Source organism: Centruroides sculpturatus, unplaced genomic scaffold (genome assembly GCF_000671375.1).
Source record: "Centruroides sculpturatus isolate CEXI.00-Female unplaced genomic scaffold, Cexi_2.0 scaffold548, whole genome shotgun sequence".
NCBI lineage: Eukaryota > Metazoa > Arthropoda > Arachnida > Scorpiones > Buthidae > Centruroides > Centruroides sculpturatus.
This window is the reverse complement of record NW_019384817.1, coordinates 71,416-92,708: the sequence shown is the minus strand read 5'-3', so window position 1 is coordinate 92,708 and position 21,293 is coordinate 71,416. Positions and strand designations below refer to the sequence as shown.

The 21,293-nt window shown below is 28.0% G+C and overlaps 2 protein-coding genes across 3 annotated transcripts in view; one reads left to right on the top strand and one right to left on the bottom strand.

Moving 5' to 3' along the window:
- LOC111629864 (serine-rich adhesin for platelets-like) overlaps positions 1–11,459 on the top strand; it is a gene marked incomplete at its 5' end in the record, with an annotated part of 115,231 nt that extends 103,772 nt beyond the window's left edge. Inside the window, 2 exons of the mRNA XM_023373774.1 lie at positions 487–622; positions 10,429–11,459. Of these exons, the coding sequence (XP_023229542.1) occupies positions 487–622; positions 10,429–10,480 (188 nt within the window). The remainder of the gene's footprint in view (positions 1–486; positions 623–10,428) is intronic.
- Positions 11,460–19,216: 7,757 nt separating this feature from the next.
- Positions 19,217–21,061, bottom strand: LOC111629877. 2 transcript variants are annotated; one of them, XM_023373800.1, is made up of 2 exons: positions 19,950–21,061; positions 19,217–19,831 (listed from the first exon to the last, which is right to left on the bottom strand). In XM_023373800.1, exons 1-2 carry the CDS (start codon positions 19,982–19,984, stop codon positions 19,297–19,299), a joined length of 570 nt encoding a protein of 189 aa, XP_023229568.1. In that variant the 5' UTR covers positions 19,985–21,061; the 3' UTR covers positions 19,217–19,296. The 2 variants fall into 2 exon arrangements, with proteins under 2 accessions (XP_023229568.1, XP_023229567.1); XM_023373799.1 differs by having other exon boundaries at positions 20,924–21,061.
- Positions 21,062–21,293: the final 232 nt, after the last annotated feature.

The window sequence follows — 21,293 nt, the reverse complement described above, 5'->3', positions numbered from 1 at the left end:
GTCTGATGCAGAAGAATCAGTTCTACTTCGTTTGGATGACATAGTAGAGTTTCTCGAGTCTCCGTAGATATAACAAACACAGAAATAAATAACAAAATAAATTGTAGCTATATGTCGATTCTGCGCAACACGTCCGAACATGTAAGCCAAACAATAGTGTGGGAGGAGTGAGTAATCGAGAGTTGCATGGCGCTCAAACAAAAGATGAATCGACGAGATTTGAAAATCGCGTAACTCCGGGTTCACTTAAGTTGGGGTAGCGTAAGTCGGGGTATTACTGTACATGTTTTATTCAGTTTTGCAATGTTCCACATAATTTTAAGGACATTAAATCTATACTGCTGGCCAAGTAAAATGCAACACCATGTAGGCCTCTAGATATTGCAGGTATTGCATTTTACTTGGTTAGCATGTATAATAAGATTAGATTTAATTGTACTTTAAAAAGCAAAAAATATATTATCTAATTATTTTCCTTTTAATTAGGTATGTTCCTGTTACATGGCTACAAAGTACAAAGTTGTACTGTTTCAGGGAAAAAGAACACATATGAAGCAATCCCACCAGAACCACGACTAAAACATTTGTACTTCTTGGCTGATACAGAGAATGATAAAAAGAGGTGGTGTGTTTTCTCTGTTTAAAATAATAGTAATAATTTTATTCATATAAATGATTTAAAAATTTTTTCATATACTTTTACTGTAGAAATAAATTTTCTGTATATTTCATATTATGGTAATTAAAATGAATAATTATCATAATTATTCTCTGTTAATGCAGTGGAGCAATATTTTTGTTTCACATTTGCGTATCTCTATTGTTATAAGTTGTTTTACAATTTGTCTCCAAATATTACTATTCCTTTTAATTAGAGATGGGCAAATATCACTTTTCTAAAATTCAAATACTAATTCAGAGGTTGCTCTAGAAAATTATAGAAAATTGTCAATCATTTCACCAGTTTTTAAATTTTTTTCACCACTTCAAATTATTGCCACCAGTTAATTAATGCAAGTGCTGGTAGCCTTATCAGTTTTGCATCTGAAAAGCAAAAGTAACATGCTAACTGTTGCTTATAAATTAGCAATAGGAATAATTTTTGAATAACTTTTTAATGAATAATTCCAAATAATACATTTGATCACAATGTTTAGACAGACATGACACAAATATTTCACATATTCTGTCATGTCAAAATTTTTGTTTTAGTCTACTGAAAAAAGATCAAAGTGAAAAGAAAAGTCACTACAAAAAATTTCCTAAAATTTTCTGTCAGTCGATAAAAAATCCCTAGTCTGGAAATGCTGGGCACCCTTGCACAAAAACTGCCATTGGTTCTCAACATCACTTTCTTCCCAAACTTGCTGCGAATCACTGTGTGCGTGTGTGTGGTACATGGGACTCCCATTGTACAGGAACTAGACATTCTGTTGTCTTTTCTGAAGTGTGCTTTGTGATTCAATTTCACATTGAATGTCAAAATAAGTGGACTAGGGTTTTTATTGCCACTTGCTATCACCAGTATTACATTTTTATCATTACTTAAAATAAAAATATTGCCAAGTGGCAATTTTGGCACTATGTAGCATGACCCTTGCTAACTAGATCTGAAATATTTCAAATACTTAATGAACTTAATTATCTTATATCTTTATTTAGTTAATAATTTATTTAATATTAGCAGATGAGCCTGACATTGCTTGGGCAAAAAGTAACTATAGTGAAGATTAAGATTATTACATTACAGCCAATCTTACCCATTTTCACAGAATGCAAGAATTAGGTTTCCCTGTTTCCAGACTAATTAGAAAATTTTTAGATGGGTCTAAAATTATGTTCAGTTTAATGCAAAAAACCACATCTGCACCTGTAAATCTTGCACGTTGCTTTCTCTTAACACTTCCATTGTTGAAGCCTTAATCCTGTCCCTTTCCCTGCAGGGGGGAATTTCAAAAAATCCCTTGTTAGTGTGCATTCTCGTGACGTACCCTAACTATGTACCAAATTTCAAGTTTCAACTCCTAACCATGCTGAAATGCTCATATACATGCGTGCCATCTATCTTAGGATAAATGTACTATGCCAGAAACCTTCACAGGAGTGTATTAAACAACTTCCCAAAGTTTCATGGCAATCGGATAAATGGTGTAGTAATGTATGAAGGACAGACAGACATACATTCATTTTTATATATATAGATTTATTATTTAACTTGTTTTATTTATTTCAGTATCTTAATTAATAAATTAATAAATGAAAGAAAAAATAAAAAGAAAAAAGAATTTGAAGTTTCACTTCTTAAAATTTAATAACCTTTTAATTTTAACTTTTGAGTTTTAAAGTAACTTTTTAGATGCTCTTATCTAATAAATTAAAAAATAATTGTTCCCATTCTCACTTAATACAGATTTTTATTTAAGATGACAAGAATTTAAAAATTAGACTAGATTCTTAATGTTTTTGAATGTTAAAGATCAAATATGCTTCTTATCTTAAACTAGAACACAAATTAAACCAGAGGTGCTGAAGATTTTCTATCTGTACACTGGAATACAAGCAAATACAAGGGAATACCATTGACACAAAAAAATTAAAATTTATTTGTTAAAGTTTAAAATGCAGTTTTCAGAAAAAATTTATGATGGAAAATGTGGTTTATTGTTTTATCTGCAACACAATTGTTATGCATGTCTTAATAACAGGTACTTATTAATTATTCAAATATTTTTAATTTTTAGCCCGAGTAATTCTGGATCTGTCTCTATGACTACCTATGATGCATTATTGGAGGTATTTGTAGTATTCAAATTTATTTATCAATGTAATGTTCAAGATTTACAATCTTGAATATTACAGTACTAGAATATTTGAATACTTGAATATTACAATTGAATACTAGGAAGTATTTTCCTAGTATTTGCAATTTATTCTTATCTACTTTCAATAGCAAAACATATCATTACCTAAATTTGTTATGGAGTTTCATTTATAAATTATTTCCTTTCTAATAAAAATAATAAATACTGTAGTATAAAAATAATAAAAACTTTTTATTTAGAGAATGTAGTTGGAATTTTTAGAATGCTTTCTTTGTTCTATTCTTGCACTCCTCTCTTTACATTTTCAGAATTAAATGGCATTAAATTAATCTCAACAAGTGTATTTTATCTCAGAGAGAGAGGATTAGTAGTAAATTATTGGCTAATGATTGGTGAAGCAATCATAATGTAGTATTTTGTAATAGCAAGCAAAATAAATGAAGAATGTTCTTTAACAAATGCTTATATCTAAAACTATTCCAATGTCAAATTCTTAATGATTTTAATATAAAATTCATAATGGTTCTTAATTATTATTATAAAATAAAAAAATAAAAAAAAAGAAATTTAGAAGATAGTACCCACCCATTGTTAGCAATGTCATTTGAGTCTTAATTTGAGAAAAATCAGTTTGGAATTTTTGATAATAATCAGATTTATAAATCAAGTCTACTCAACCATTGACCACTTCAACTTCAAAAACAGATGTACAACAAAAGGATGTTACTACTCTTTACAATACAGTGATACCCCGAACTTACGCGATAGGTGGGACCGAGCGATAACCGCATAAGTCGAATTCGCGTAAGTCGGGGTATAATTTTGCAATTTGTATAAAACCCAAGTCGGATTTATGTAAGCTAATAAATGTTCTCGTTAATCTTATCTCGTCTTTTGATTCATTCACGGTTACAAGAAATCACCACATAGAGTCTCTCAAGTCTCCGTAGATATAACAAACGCAGAAATAAATAACACAAAATAAATTGTGGCTATGTGTCAGTTCTGCGCGACATGTCCGAACATGTAAGCCGAACAATAGTGTGGGGGGATTGAGTAATCAAGAATTGCTTGGCGCTCAAACAAAAGACGAATCGACGAGATTTGAAAATCGCATAACTCTGGGTTTGCGTAAGTCGGGATAGTGTACGTCGAGGTATTACTGTATTAAAATTTAAAAAATTTGTTAAAAGCTGTAATCAGTGTGGTGGCATCAGTAAACAAAAAATCCAACTTTGATTCCTACCTTGCCCTTTTTTAAAATGTTACACTGTGATTTCTTTTATAATAAAGATACCACTAGGTATTTAAATACAGTGGTGCTTCGTATAACGTACTTAATCCGTTCCAAGTGCACGTCCGTTAAGTGAAAAGTCCGTTATATGGAAAGCATTTTCCCATAGAAATACATGTTAAAACATATAATTTGTTCCGCAGCATAAAAAAACCATACTGTACCATAAAAAAAATGAAAATGGAGCAGTCACCAATTATGCCGGGTAGTCAGATGTTGTGAGGAGGAGGTGGAGGAACACTTTCTTCACACATTCATACAAATACAGACTTTTTACACATTGCAGCAGGTCTCTTTTTATTGTTTTTTAATCGGAGTCAGATTCAGGAGAGGCTACTGGAGCTTGCAGGGTCATCTCCTCTTGTTCCATCCTTTGTTTTTTGGCAGCTTGCTTCTTGAAAAACATGTCCAAAGTGGTCAACTCCTCTTGTTCCATCCTTTGTTTTTTGGCAGCTTGCTTCTTGAAAAACATTTCCAACGTGGTCTGTTTCTCTCTCTTCTTCAACACCTGTTGGAAATGACGGGCGAGGGTGTCATTGTAGAGATCATTGATCCTGTTGGCCTCAGCTCTGTTTGGATAATGAGTGTTGGTAAACTCCTGAACCTCTCCCCATTCGACAAGGAAGTTTCTGTCAACTTTCATTCTTTCTGATGATTTCTTTGCTTTGTTTCAATTGAAATCACCTTTCTGTTTTTTTAGAAGCCATGATTTGCACAACACTTGAATAAATGTAAATACCCTGCACCAAGGTGATGTACGTAATAAACAAGGGAGCAAGCCGAATCCCAACGGGAGCTCTGTACTTCAGATATACTAATAATATATTCTAATAACACTAGTATATTATAAAAATAGCAGATTGTCATTGGCAACAGCAAAAGTGTGGAAACATCATTTGCACTTGTTCGCAGAAAGTCCATTGTTCGCCTCACGTAACTGCCGAACGGAAAATTCGTTGTTTGCAGCCAGTCCGTTGCTCGAGTCACGTAACGGCCAAACAGAAAGTCCGTTGTTCTCAGCGTCCGTTATTCGAGGCGTACGTTATACAAGGCACCACTGTATTTTTATCTAAAATTTCTGTATAAAAAGTCATACTAAAGTTGTTGGTGAGAATCAAAAAAATAGATATGAAGAATTTATTTTGGAAAAACTTTTGAGTACATAAAGAAACACTACATCTTCATAGCTAAAAGAATTCCACTTTTATTAGTTAATTATGAAAAATTGATTTAAATTTAATTATTTTCAAGAAAAAAAATTAAATATGATAAAACACAAAAAATAATGATTTGGTGAATGACCTAATTTATTCATCCAATTTACCATCAAATCATTATTTTTTAATTTTATTTATTTTTTAAATTGGTCCATAAAAGTTTCTCCCACTCTGGCTACAACAGAAATAGTTAATTTTCTACCAACAGTTGGCTAAACTTAAACCAGTAAGTAATAAGCTGAAACAATGCTTAATTACATTTTGCAGTTTTTTCTTCTTCTTTTAGTTCATTGAAGTTAGATTCTGATCTTGGTTTTACTTTTTTCATTGCTTTTCTATTGATTGTTTTAAGACCAAACTGTATTATCAAAACTATAATAAATAGTCATAAATAACTCAAAACCAATAGAAGGACTGTGAAAAAATTAATTAGTCAAATTAGTCAAAAAATAATTTATATCCAAAGTAAAATATCTGAGGTGTAAAAAATATTGCACTAAGTAAAAATTATGGTCTCGAAATGAGAGTCAAATTTTTTCTCAAGAGCTTCTCATTGGTAAAGATAAGCTTGGTGCTTCAAAGCAATACTATAAGCATTTACTTTACAGAATATTTACATTTTACATATATATATATATGTAAAATGTAAATATTCTGTACTTTCAGAAAATTGTTTTTATTAATTTAAGGCCCACCAGTGGCTGAGTGGATAAATCCACTGAATACTTGTAGTTAGTCATGGGATTGCACCTGGAAAGTAAATGCTTATAGTATCACTTTGAAGCACCAAGCTTATCTTTATTAAACATATATATATATGTTTGGCTGATGCTGATCAAACTATAGACTGAAAATATTTTTATAAAATCAAATTTTGATTATGTTAAATAAGCAGTTTGTGAATTTTTTTATTTAACTGTAATATGAGTTTGTTATTTAAAAACCTACAGTACTAATTTTGTCATCTTTTAGCGAATCTTGAGTTAAATTTTGGTTATGCATCTTTTTGTCCAGTCTCTTGAGAAATATATAAATGAGGCACACCTGAATTTTTTTTTAATATTAAAAAGTAAATATCAATCAATCAATCAATCAATCAATCAATCAAATATTTTTATTTGTATTAAGGCTAAGCCTTGTTACAGGGGGTATTTTTCCAATGATATATTAATATACATTTGTTATCTATCACTCGTTTAATATACATCATCTTCAAAATCATCAATATTATTACAATAACCGTTTAATAGTAAATTCTGTCATTATTTATCTTTTAAATATTTTACTTTAAGTAACATAGTCAATAAAAATCAATTTCAGTTTTATTAATTTATTACATATTTTTTAGTTCTTTGACAATTTAATTAAAAAAAACCATTAATACATTTGATTTAACATAAGGTTGTTTAATTTAGTTCTAAAGTCTTGATTTTGTTTCATACATATTAGTTCTTTAATTTCATATTTTTTGATGATATTTCTTTAGTCCTTCACAATCTCTTAGTAAATGGTTCAAAGAATAGTCTCTGGAGTTAAAATCACCAAATAATAATACATATGGAGAGATATTTTTCCATTTTTCGAGATTTTTGAATATTTCATTTAGTAAGTCTATCTGGTCAGGCTGAACGTAAACTAACACCATAATAATTAACTTTTTGTATAAATGTTTCATTTCAGTATTATCAATTTGTAATAAGATTAGAATATAATTAGTTGCTTTTTGTATAAATTTTACGGAACCAATGTTTTTTCTTACTATTAGACAAAGTCCTCCATGCGGTCTCCCAGGTCCTATTGGTTTCTGTGCGTCAGAAGATATAATTGTATATTCCATTCTATTTTTTATAATTTCATTAACTGGTGTGACTAGCCAGGTTTCAGTTATACCCAAGATATCAGTATTATATAGTAGTTGAAAGAAATCTTGAGTTTTTATTCTGTGGATTAAGCCTTAACAGTTCCAGTTTGTGATATATAAGTTAAGATTATTTGAAATTTTAATATGTTGATCCTTTTCACATTCTAACTCTGAATTAATTATGTTATTGAGTTTTTCTGTAGAGAATACTTCAAAAAATCATCAGCGTATACTAATTGATCTTGGATCAATTATGTGTAATTTTTTGACGATTAATTATCAGATAGTCATCACACAGTTTTAGTTGTAATCCTTGTTTCTTAAAATCTATATAATATTGTAAAAGTTTTTTTCTTCTTTTGCGAGAATCTTTATTTAAATCAGTTGACATATTAATTTCTTGCCAATTTCCCAGTGTCTTGTTATATTTCAATTTATTAAAGGCTGCAAGGATTCTATTTCTTAGTTGGTTTGATTTTAATACTATGCACTTAATTTGAATATTTGAATTAGGTATTGAATATATATTTACTATATCTTCTGATTCGCTGCAAATTATTTTTAAAGTATTAGAAAAAAATGTTGCTAATTCATTTTTAGTAATATTTTTAAGCTGATTTGTATAATCATAAATTATAATTTTATTATTATTCATAGTGTTAGTCATAGTATCCAGTTTATATTGAGTTAATTCATTTTCTAGTCTTAGTTTGGTAAATTCATTTTCTATTTTATCATTTCTTATCCTTATTTGTTGAATTTGATCATTTTGTCATTTTGAATTATATTAATTTCTTGTCTTATAAGTGAAAATTGACTCACCCACTTATCATTACTATTAGTTATCAGTTCAACTATCTTCTTCCATAATTCTGCTGTTGAAATGTCTATTTGTTCTGCAGGTAATTGCTCTTGTGAGGAAGTTAAATTAATTAGCTCACCTGTTTTAAATAATGATTCGGCTCTTCTAGGTTCAGTATAATCAGTGATAAGGTTTGAATCTGGTTCCAATGGTTTAATACTATCAGTCAGCAATTTTTGACAAGTAAGTAGTGGCCTTCCTATCTTTGTTGGAGTTTTCTGTAAGGGATCGGGATTTGGTTCTATTCCAGCAATCAATAGCAATAAAATAAGAAGCTTAATGTTATTCCTTTTAGTCGAAAATAATTTAAAATTCTTGATTACTTGAAAAATTAGACTAAGTATGGAAATAAGAAAATATTCACGCAATCGGTTTGACGATCGGAGCGCTCCCCCCATTAAAAAGTAAATATTGATTAAAAGTGTTTTTTTATTTTGTGTTTTTATATCAGGCATGCAATGCCATAATGTTGTAAATGCCAAAAAAACAAACTTTTCAGGAGATAGAAAAAACACTTTTTCTAGTGAATGGATTCCTTCAAGACACGAAGGAATTCATTTCAATTTTACAATAAAATGGTAAAAAACCTCACTGGGTTACAAATTCTCTGGAATAACAAAACGATGTAAACAAAAGACAATATGACATTTCATACTTCATATAGAGAATAGTGAGACAGTTAGTTATAGGCTTCTAAATTCTAAATAAAAAAATAATAAATGTTAAATAGAATTTATAACAATATATTATCATCAATTGTGTTTTTATTATTTATTTACTGATCATATTATTAAGCTTTCTGTAATATTGCAAATTGTTCCATATAAATTTCATATAAAATATACAAGAATTTGATACAATAAAACAATTTGAGTTTTTATTTTATGAAGAAATCTAGGATTCTATTGTCCATTTTTTCTGAAGTGCAGTGTATTAAAAAAAATTTTTGTTTGGAATCTCCTGATGGGGATTAACCCTGTATCTGTAAAGAAATTGAATTGAAAAATAATATATTTCAATACTTTTGAACTTAATAATGATCTAGATATACACATATTACAATATAACAATTGCTTTTAACCCAGCTCTTATTTTTAACTAAATATAAAATACCTTACCACTGGGGTAGTTAAATCACTTTACTAAATGCTTTTCAGCTCTATTTATGAGCCTTCATCAGGTAAATAGTGTTTGAATTCAGAACAACTTAACACCAAACATTTCTTTACAAATTTAAAATGGAATTAACATTAAGAATATAATTAATAAATTTAAAAAAAATTTTTGACATTAAATTAAACTCTTAAATTACTATAATAACAATAAACTCTTTCAAAAAATTAATACAATAACCTAACTAGTTAAAATTTAAGATTGACAACTGCCCAATATTGATGCACGTGTTACAAGGTGTTATGTTGTTCTGAATTCAAACACTGTTTATCTGATGTGGGCTCATAAATAGAACTGAAAAGCATTTAGTAAAGTAATTTAACTACTCTAGTGTTAATGTGTTTTATATTTAGTTATACAGTATTACATATATTTCATATATATTACATATATTTGGTCAATTTTTCACAAAATTTCATTTGTTGGCAGATTACCATTTGATAGTCAGCTGTGAATAGGACAGTTTGTTAGAGCTAACATTAGAAAAAATATATCATATCTTAAAAAATTTAAGATATTGTATTTTCAATTGCAGTTTACTTGATCAATGAACCTATTAAAAAAGATTAAGAGTATTTACTCTCAACTTTTTATAATTACCAAAGTCATTTTAATAATTGACCAATGAAATTGTGCTATTTCGTACCATCCGAATATCGTGATAAACATGACAATGGTAGGCTAAAATAACCAAACTCTTTATATTGTTTTTGTTTTAATGTCTGTTATATTGTAGTATTTGATTTATTTAACTACAAAGGTTATCTTACGTAATGGTTTATCACACCAAGTTACCAATTCTTTATTCCTCTACTGCACACAGTTTAAAGAATTTTTTAAATTTGTTAGATTGATCACTTGGTATGATAAACCCTTACATAAAATAACCTTTGTTGTTATATATATCAAATACTATACTATAATATAATAGAAGGGTTAGAAGTACAAAAATTATTAGAATTATTAGAAATAATCTAATAATCTTAATCTTTGTTCTTATTTTTTGCCCAGGCAACACTCGGTTTACCTGCTAGTATTCAAATAAATAATAATCTATATGTTTTCCATTAATCTGTTATAATGCTTTATAAATTATCAAATGAAATTATCAATATAGTTATATTTATATTTTCTATATTTTTGTGCTTTTGTAATTTGATTATAGTCTAATATAATCTTATTTTGTATTTTTATTTTAGATGGTTAGCTGCATTTGAATATTCAATTGACAGATGGATAAAAGTAGGCTAATAAAGAGAATTGAAAGAAATTCCTGATATTTCTCTCAAAGAATATTGTCAAATAGCAATCTGTAGTATGACCAATCTATTGACAATATTGGAAAAGTGGATCGATTTGTTCAGTAAAGTGCCAAAAATGAATGGTTTCCCTACTATGTAGGGCAGTAAGCATTCTTAGCAACAGAATGATGTGCAGAAAGTTTTATAAAACATAAGGTGCTGATGACAACTATTAATTATGCTGGAATGAATGTGTTTCATATTATTTGACAGTGCCACATTCCCATTAGAACAATGAGTGAATGAATGAATGCAAAAGAACTTTATAAAAAAAAATTCAGATTTTTCATCCAGTCAGTACTGCCATAGTTTTTAATCTTCTTCATACCTTTTCAGAATTTTTTGCCAATTTTATCATGTAAGTGTAGATCCATCATTTCTTAAAAATACTGAATGTGAAATGAAGTAGATGAAAATTCTTTCTTTGCAATTCAATATTAAAAACGTCTTTGTTATGAACTTTACTGTTAGAGAAAGAAAAAAATATAAATTCAAAAATAATTTTAAAACTTTCATTTGAATAGTAATTTCTGCTTGCATTTTAATGTGTTACAATTTGTAACATAAATAGTGCCAATATAAATTAATATGTTCGTTTTTTTTCTAATTTTCTCTTAAAATCACTTTCCTGACATATCTATACTTGTAACTATCATAATATTCAATTATATTATTTTCATTTATTTATTTTTGCTCTATTATCATAAATTCATAGAAAGACATTCCATCATTTATACAAATTCACATATCTTCAAACTAATGTAAAGTAACTATATTCCATTGTGCCCACATGATGTCTTCCACAAAGCAAAGTCCTTGTTATAAATGACCAATATTTATTTTACTTGAAAAAATAAAAAAATGTAATGGTCAAACTTTGTAAATTACAAAAATTGTTTAATAATAATGCTACATTAACAATAGGAATAAATTTTTTTATATATTTATATAATTATTAGCTATTTTAAAATTAATTATTTTATAACTTATTATTCAACTGAATAATAATAGAAATATTCTATTTAGAAATCAGTTTAGCAATTTGTTTTTTATTTATTTTTTTCAGAATTTAATAAAAATCAGATTTTATAATATGTTTAGTAATCTGTAATATATTGTATAATATTCTGCTGTAAATATAACTGATCTTCAAGTGGAATTCTTATGCAAATGAATTAATTAAAAATTTATTTTATTATGTTAATAATATGATTTTTAACCAGAAATGTTTCCTTCTCTCATGTGGGCACATGGATGATCATCACAATCCTAATAAATGATTTTTTATAAATAAAACTATAAACCATTTTTCATGGTTAATTTATTATTAAACTACAAGTTTTTAGTTAACTTCTAAATACATATAATACAAAACTATAAAATTTAATGAATGTAATAATTTAACAATATTCTAAGAATGATTTTAAATTTAAATTTATATCTACTTTTATTAGTAATTAACACTGTGATAGTAAAAAATAAATATTAATATTTGTTTTGTTTAAAATTTTTTGATTTAACAAGCATATGCTGNACAAATTATTGGTGGGGCCTGAGGCCCACAAGCTCAGGTCCATCCAATTCATATCATCAAAAGTTAACATATTTTACAAGATTCATAAAGAATAGTGATTATAATTTTTCTAATTCTTAGAAATATCGAAATTTCTTTTAAAACGTATAAGTAATGCATCTTAAATAAGCCACATATATACATTAAATAATAATCTTGCATATAATTGGTATGTTAATAATGGAAAAGAAAGAAATATCAGTAATTCATGATTTATAACGATTTAACATACTGCATGTGTGCATATGCTCTGTATATCATATACTGTATGAATGGATTCTACAAATGTTATATATCAGTCTTCTTACAAAAATGTTCTAGAAGATTGCAGACATATTGGATATTTATAAAAAGATATTTATAAAAAATATAACTAGTGAAAAATAGTGATAAATGATAATTTTTCTAATCGCATGATGAAATACCATTCAGAAAAGAGCTGTTATGAATTGTGTAATAATTATTACTACGTATTATCTCACTTTGGGATTTAGGAAATGGGCAGGATTCAACTGCACTCCTTCTGAGGGCTTTCCCGAGTAAAGACGGTTACTTCAAGTTGTAAAATATTTTGTAAATCATATTGTTTCCTTTCTTCACCCCTCCTCTAAAGATTTCTGCTATTGATTGTGGAAGATGCTATTGATTGTGGAAGATTTATTGATATATCAGTCATGAGCACCCGCGGCACGCGAGGTCCTAATATGTAGCCTCTGGGATTTTGATAACGTAATTTTATTTTTCTGTTTTCTGTTTCGTATCATTATATAACTCTAATTAGGCTAAACTGATATTCGTGACGAAGAATATTCAAAGCAAACTGGACCAGTGAAAAGATGAGAATAAACTACATACGTACTAAAATAATACATGCTAATGATATGCAAACTATACTAGTTTGCATATCATTAGCATGTACAGTATTATTTTAGTACCGTACCTAGAGTACTGGTGGTAATAGAGTATGTTGGTACTCTACAGGCTTACTCTGCCTTCGTAAGGAAAAAAATATATGCAACCCGCGAGAAGCCCACAATATTTTAACATTTTTGGACTCAGAGGACCTTGAAACGTCGAGAAATGCAAAAAAAAAAAAAATTCGGGTTTTTTTTTCATTGTTTACTGCAAAGTTAGTGTATAGGCATACATTCAAAATAATATAAAGTTAGATAATAAAATGTCTTAAGTAATACTTCATAATTTGCTTTAAAAAATCGGTCATTGAACGAGGATATTAAGGTACAAGTATCACATTTCAGTGTGGGCAGTAGACAAAACAGCATCAAAACTTTATTATAGAACCACGTTTTACATTATTTTAGTTTAAAACATTATATATTCATACCTAAAACATATTTATATGAAAAATTGCAACAGTTGTGTCAATAACTTTCAACGCAGCATATTTATATTTCATGACTGACGTCATTCGTAATAATAATTGAGTTAACGTCATATACAATATAAACGAACAACCTTTACTTTTCATACAATCATTGACGAACGTGTATAAATAAGTAACTGGTATAGATATTATTGAAACTGCTGTATAATATTGATAGATTAATGGTAAACAATTCAATACGAAATTATGTCCTCATAGGATTTTCCGAAATATATTTTTATATCACAAAATAATTTACTAAAACTCGTCAATTGTGTCTAAACAATTAGCGAGGCTATGAAACATTTTTCGGCATTTAAACTGTACAATGACCTTTTTGAATTACTGGAAAAGTTTAATTGAAAATGTAAAGATAATGTCAAGACTGGTTGTTAGTTGAAGTGAAGGATAATCGATTAAAAGAAATAGGAAATACGTTGACCTTACAAATTTATATATGCATTTAAAAACTATGAATATATCTTGTTTCATTATGGTTTTTATCTAATATTTGATCAATCGGCATTGATCTAATTCATCTGAGAGATACGTAAACAAAGGTTACGTATAGGATATTCATATCGTTACACCCGAAAATTATAATAGATACCTGCACATTGCTCAAAATCGCGTGCCTACCGTTCGTGATAGTATATTCGTCTATATTATTTATAGGCCTACCTCATGTTTTCAGTTCACTGAACATAAGTCAGTTAACTTTAAAAAAATATTATATAAATTCGCTTTCAATCGCATTCTTATGCCATAATTCCTAATGTCTGATGATAATTCTTCATAAAAAATGAAACTATTTTATAAGAAAAATAACTGAATTGCACTTCAGTTTTCTACATTTCAATAGTTTTAGAACAATTTGACTGATGTTTCCAGACTAAAAGTACCAAAAATCAGTAATTAAATTAACTTCAACTGAGTTACAGGCTCAGATTCGTTGGTGCCAACTTTTTAAATATGCAAGGTATTGTGAGTGGACTGAAAGTAGAACTAAACTGACAATAAAATTTGAATGAAAAATAAATACAAATCAATCGGAACCGGTGTTAATAATATACATTCGCTTATACGTAGAAATATTTAGATTAAGTCGCGAAATATAATTGCCTAAACACGGAAATATTCTGGTGTTTTAATAACAGCAGTTAGTACGATTTTAAATCGCCACTAAAACAATGTGGTACACTAAAGAAATGTTTCACAAATTAAAATGTACTTGTATAATAACATGTATAGGCCTACCTTTTCTTTTTACTAAACTAAGGTATTAAAACTGTAAGACCATCACTAACGTATTAAAGAAAGATCATTCATTATTAAAGAGCGTGCCGTGTTTCTAACAAGCGAAACACATTTGCAACATGACGCGGAAAAGAAACAAATACAGGAAATCTTAAACCCAGCTGCATTTCTTTCTATAAATTCATCAAACTTCTTCCATGTCCAAATTTTTAGCATAGACCTTGTGCACATTCAAAATACCATGTGATTCAATAAAAAAAAGGCAGGATAATATTATTGAAGTACGCAAATTAGAATAAATTACAAAGCATTGAATCATTCTGTGAGCACAAATTATTGGATGGGGCCTGAGGCCCACAAGCTCAGGTCCATCCAATTCATATCATCAAAAGTTAACATATTTTACAAGATTCATAAAGAATAGTGATTATAATTTTTCTAATTCTTAGAAATATCGAAATTTCTTTTAAAACGTATAAGTAATGCATCTTAAATAAGCCACATATATACATTAAATAATAATCTTGCATATAATTGGTATGTTAATAATGGAAAAGAAAGAAATATCAGTAATTCATGATTTATAACGATTTAACATACTGCATGTGTGCATATGCTCTGTATATCATATACTGTATGAATGGATTCTACAAATGTTATATATCAGTCTTCCTACAAAAATGTTCTAGAAGATTGCAGACATATTGGATATTTATAAAAAATATAACTAGTGAAAAATAGTGATAAATGATAATTTTTCTAATCGCATGATGAAATACCATTCAGAAAAGAGCTGTTATGAATTGTGTAATAATTATTACTACGTATTATCTCACTTTGGGATTTAGGAAATGGGCAGGATTCAACTGCACTCCTTCTGAGGGCTTTCCCGAGTAAAGACGGTTACTTCAAGTTGTAAAATATTTTGTAAATCATATTGTTTCCTTTCTTCACCCCTCCTCTAAAGATTTCTGCTATTGATTGTGGAAGATGCTATTGATTGTGGAAGATTTATTGATATATCAGTCATGAGCACCCGCGGCACGCGAGGTCCTAATATGTAGCCTCTGGGATTTTGATAACGTAATTTTATTTTTCTGTTTTCTGTTTCGTATCATTATATAACTCTAATTAGGCTAAACTGATATTCGTGACGAAGAATATTCAAAGCAAACTGGACCAGTGAAAAGATGAGAATAAACTACATACGTACTAAAATAATACATGCTAATGATATGCAAACTATACTAGTTTGCATATCATTAGCATGTACAGTATTATTTTAGTACCGTACCTAGAGTACTGGTGGTAATAGAGTATGTTGGTACTCTACAGGCTTACTCTGCCTTCGTAAGGAAAAAAATATATGCAACCCGCGAGAAGCCCACAATATTTTAACATTTTTGGACTCAGAGGACCTTGAAACGTCGAGAAATGCAAAAAAAAAAAAAAATCGGGTTTTTTTTTCATTGTTTACTGCAAAGTTAGTGTATAGGCATACATTCAAAATAATAGAATATGTGAGATGACTATGTGTTAAAATGTGATCATCATCGCTATGGTGTCTTTAAATATGATGTCACCAATTTTAGGTGCTTTTTGATTACGTATCCCTCCCTCATGTTTTGTCACCAAGTTTTAGACACCTGCCCTTGCTGATGTTACATTTGATCTGCCATCCCTTACACTAAAATCAAACATTTCTGTAAAGCAGGTTTACAATACATTAATTTATTTATATTTTCCGCAAAGCTATGCTATATTTAAAAACAGGCAATAAAAAATTTATGATTTACTACAGAAGAATTTCATGATCTTGTACTAACTCCTATACTAAATGTGTTAACCTATATATCGTTATCTTTCATGGTGTCTTTATCTGTAATTTGTATCTGTATAAGTTAAATTGTTGCCATTGTCCTTTCATATTATAAATTCTAGAGTGTTTCCTAGTTTGCAGATTTATAGTGTTTCTACTAAATTTAATTAAATAAGCAAGAACTTGCTGTGTGACCATTGATCAAATTACTGTTGCATAATGATTTTGGTAATCAAAGAACTATTTCAAATACAGTAAAATTTCTGTGAATCTTTAAGACATCATCATTCTACAAACACCCCTAACCAGTCATAAAAATATTAAATATTCCTCTTTCTAGTATGGACGTCATATTTGAATGATCCCTATGTATATTCGGATTCGAATCAGATCCAGATCTTCATGAATTATCATGGATAGTCCGTTGTTCTTCGCTAAGTATCTGATTCTATTGATACTTCCAGTTAGATCTTCCATATAATCTTAATATAATGGTGCCTCGCACTGATAAACCAAAAAATTCAAGAAGTGGAAAAAATAAGGAAATATTCTGAAATAGACGAACAAATTATACTTCTATTCCGAATTGAATAAATTAAGATACGCTTATTATATTCAATTTGCGCCAATATTATAACTATATCTATCCATGCATCTAAATTTATTGGCTTCATCTATATTAACGATTTTATCTATACCCAGAACTAATATTATGCAGCTAACATATTCTGTTTCAAATTGAATTCCATTTCAATTTGGAATTCAATTTAAAATATAATATATAAAATATATTATATACAATGCCTCTGTCTTTATGTTCTTTTATTTAGATTACTTTAATAAAATTAATTCATTTCCGGCACAATGAGAATTAAGGTTAAGGAAATTATTTCCATGATGGAAATCTTATCAGAATATTTGTCTTAAGAGTAGTTTGTATTAACTAAAACTGGATTTAATTTGCCATTTGGAACTTATTACAAATCTGTAATATTCTGTGATAATTTCGAAGATAACGATGCTGTGATTTGTAATGATCATTTATAATGGAGATTTTATTTGGATAATGTACTGCCGAATTTAATGACCTTTTAATAATGTTGCTGAATACAGAGCCATTTTTTGCTTGTTAAATTTATTTTATAATTGAAGAGAATTATATAATTTCATAATTACATAATTCTCTTATTTACAGTCACATTTCTCAAATGGCTAATTTTGGAAATATTTAGATATATTTTTTCCTAGGAAAACACTCGAAATTTTAATTATGAATGTTCTTCGTGTGGTTAAGTCTATTAATAAAAAGAAGAATAAAATGTAATTTGTTATTATATAAAATGCAAATATGTCAAATTGCCAATTATAATCATTAAACTTTTTGTTAGTTGGAAACATATAAAGTTGCAAAATATAAGTAAAAAAATTAACTTATATTACCTTCATGTCAAAATATACAATAAACGAATGATTGTTTAGTTTAAAATTCAACAATAATCTTCCCAAAATTCAACAGGATGCTGGAATGGCATTGAAGAAGACATTGAACACATTTCTTTAAAACTTAATGGAACAAATGCCTTATTCTTTTATAATTATAACTTAAATTTTGATACATACTTACAAAGCAATAAAGCAAAAAGAACGTGTTTTATTAATAAAATTCTATTAATTAAGTCACTTAATTAAATTTCAATTTTACACCAAAATTTGATTCATACATAAATATTGTATTTATAATTTTTATATAATATATTAGGCTATATTACGATTAACATATTTTTAAATAAAATTTTTTTAAAAATACAAGATTAAATTTTAAAATATTTATGTTAGGAAATTTTTGAAAATATTTTCATGTCACTTATGTTGCATAATAGAGACACGAGTTAACTTGTGTCTCTATGACAAATGTCGCAATGAATAATGCTGATTTGTAATCTTTTATTTCTAAATTAAAATTAAAAAGTATGTTTAAAATATACTGTATTATATAACGTTATATTTTCATCTGAAGAACATGGAATTTGTTCACAAAAAAAAAATAATAATAGAAATATTATTATTATTATGAGCATCTTCAATTTATACTGTAATCCAAGAGAAATATTAAAATAAACACATTAGACATAATTAGTTCATAACATAATTAGAAAAATTACAATTAAAATAAAAAATACGCTTGCTTTTGCATATTTTACGTATTAGCAATGGTTAACATCTTATAGCATTTATTTTAAAAAGTATCTTGGAGATACATTTAAATATATAAAAGTATCGTGCAAGGTCATGGGTTTTGAGGGTTTAACCCCTCCCATTTAGAAAGAATTGGAGTATGTTAATAAAACAGAATATTGTGTATAAGTTAAATATAAATTAATATAATTAAAATAAATATATTTTGTACCCAACTCCTCTTAAGTCTAATGTATTGTGTTACTCTATATATATATGTAGATTCTCTCATATTTATGAATGTATTAATGAATTATTGTGAAAACCTGCAAGTGTATAGCAGGTTGTCTAGACTTGAAGCATAAATCAATTTTTTTTTCTGTTTTTTTATATAAATAAATAATTTCGAATATCAAAATTATTATTATTTTACTTCTCAAATTATTTTAAAAAGTTCACAAGAAAAATGTAATGTTTATTCAGATATACTGTGTATATTGGGTTAAAACAATAATCTGATATTATTTCACTTCATCGTTTACATTTATTTTAAATGGGTTAGTTATTGATAATTCTGTTTTTATTTAGTCCGTAATACTTTTCATCAATTTCTCTTCTCAGTTTATAATATTTAGAAGGAGTAATAATACTTAATCTTGTTTCCTCTTTATAATGCTTACAGCATCTGCAGCATATGTCACAGAATTTTAAATTTTTTTTACTACGATTACTTTTATCATATGCAGCAACATTCGAAGAATCATTATTTACAACCAAATCTTTTTTTTTATTTTTTGTGCGACCATAACATCCACTAGATTTATCATTTGAAGATTCATAATATACAAATAAAGCTTCCTCCTGTTGTTTTACGGATTGATCGGAAGATTTGTCATAACAATAAGAACTGACAGATAAATCAGTCATTTTCTTTCGACCACAGCAATCAGTAGATTTATCATTCAAAGAATCAGGACTTGATGGTACATTTTCTTTTTTATTTTTAGAATAACAGCAGCATCCATTCGAAGAGTTTGAATGTTCAGGTGAATGTACTTTATTTGATTTCGTACGACCATAGAATCCTTTGGATCTGCAATTGACAGAATCGGAACGTACAGTTATATCTTTTTTTCCATTCAGTTAATTAAAAATTCCATATTGCATTTTCATTTATAACTTTTTATATAAAATTTATTAGGAAAACTCACCTATCTGATTTAGTCTTACGTAAGCAGCAGCCCATATTTCAGTTTAATTAATTAATAACGAACAATAAAAATGTTAGAATAATTATTTCAAACAATAAAAATATCAAGATTATTGCGAAAAAATTTCATTTTAACGCTAAACTATGCAGCTTTGTAGTATATATTTTTATCTTATCAACGGAAAGATTGGGAATGATTCTTGTAAATATTAAATTCCGCGACTTCCTTCCATTGAGTTCACCTTTTTCTTGTCTCTCAATCTGTGAGGTAACATTTAATGTGATTTAAATAGATTTATAGCCTACATTTTTTTGGCTCATGTAGGGTTTAGATCTATATTTAGATATTCATGTGAATAGACCTTAAGTAGCTTCATTTTGAATCAGAATAAATTACGGGATCAAATTGTCAATATATAACAATTTGGCAAAATAAATATAGTTCGTTTGTTGATAAAAATAATAAAAAATTTGTAACGAAAGTATCAGATGATGCTATTTATTTATAATTTTGATTTATTAATAGTCTCGATCGTTGACGTCAGCGCAATTAAAACGCGGTATTTTCCTTCTTTAACAAAAAACAAACTGTTATGACGTTACGGAAGCTATTTATAAACATTCTATATTTCTTTACCAAGAAATATATAAAACAAATACTATATACTGACACTTCGTAGAGGATTTAATCATATCCAGAACAATATTAAAGAGCTTTTGTTTGCTCTTTTTTGAATATGCGTACTAGAAAATCTGTTGTGTTTTTTCCTTTGCCAAAATAAACATTTAGTTTTCGAAATTCCAAAATGATTTGACTTTATGGATAATTATTTTTAGAAAATTCCTCTGTGAAGTTTGAACAGTATCCAGTTAGGTTTTTTCCAATAGAATATCGTATGTTTGACTAATAATGGAGTAAATTGGGACATTTACAGAACTACTTTTCCTTATACTTAAGTTATATAATAACTTAACTGGTTTACTTTCATTGTCTTCAGCAGCCTGCTTTGGGAAATGAAACGGATAGTTTGATCTCCATACTGGAATTGCAACAGCATGCATTATAAAAGAGAAGGGAAAATAGTTTTGCTGTGAACTTATTCCTGTAGTGACCTTGTGCTGTCAGTGATTTTTACACTGTAAAGAATTTGGAGTCATGTCAATGTAAATAGATTTTATCCGCATCGTTTAACAACAAACATCAGTTTTTTGAGTTCGTGAGCAAATTAAATCTTTTATCCGTAACTGCGTCTTACATATGTAGATTTTTTAAAATAAAAATTAAACATTTCAATCATCCTACTTTTGCTTTGTCCCGTTTGTCTTCATCATCAAATATTTATTT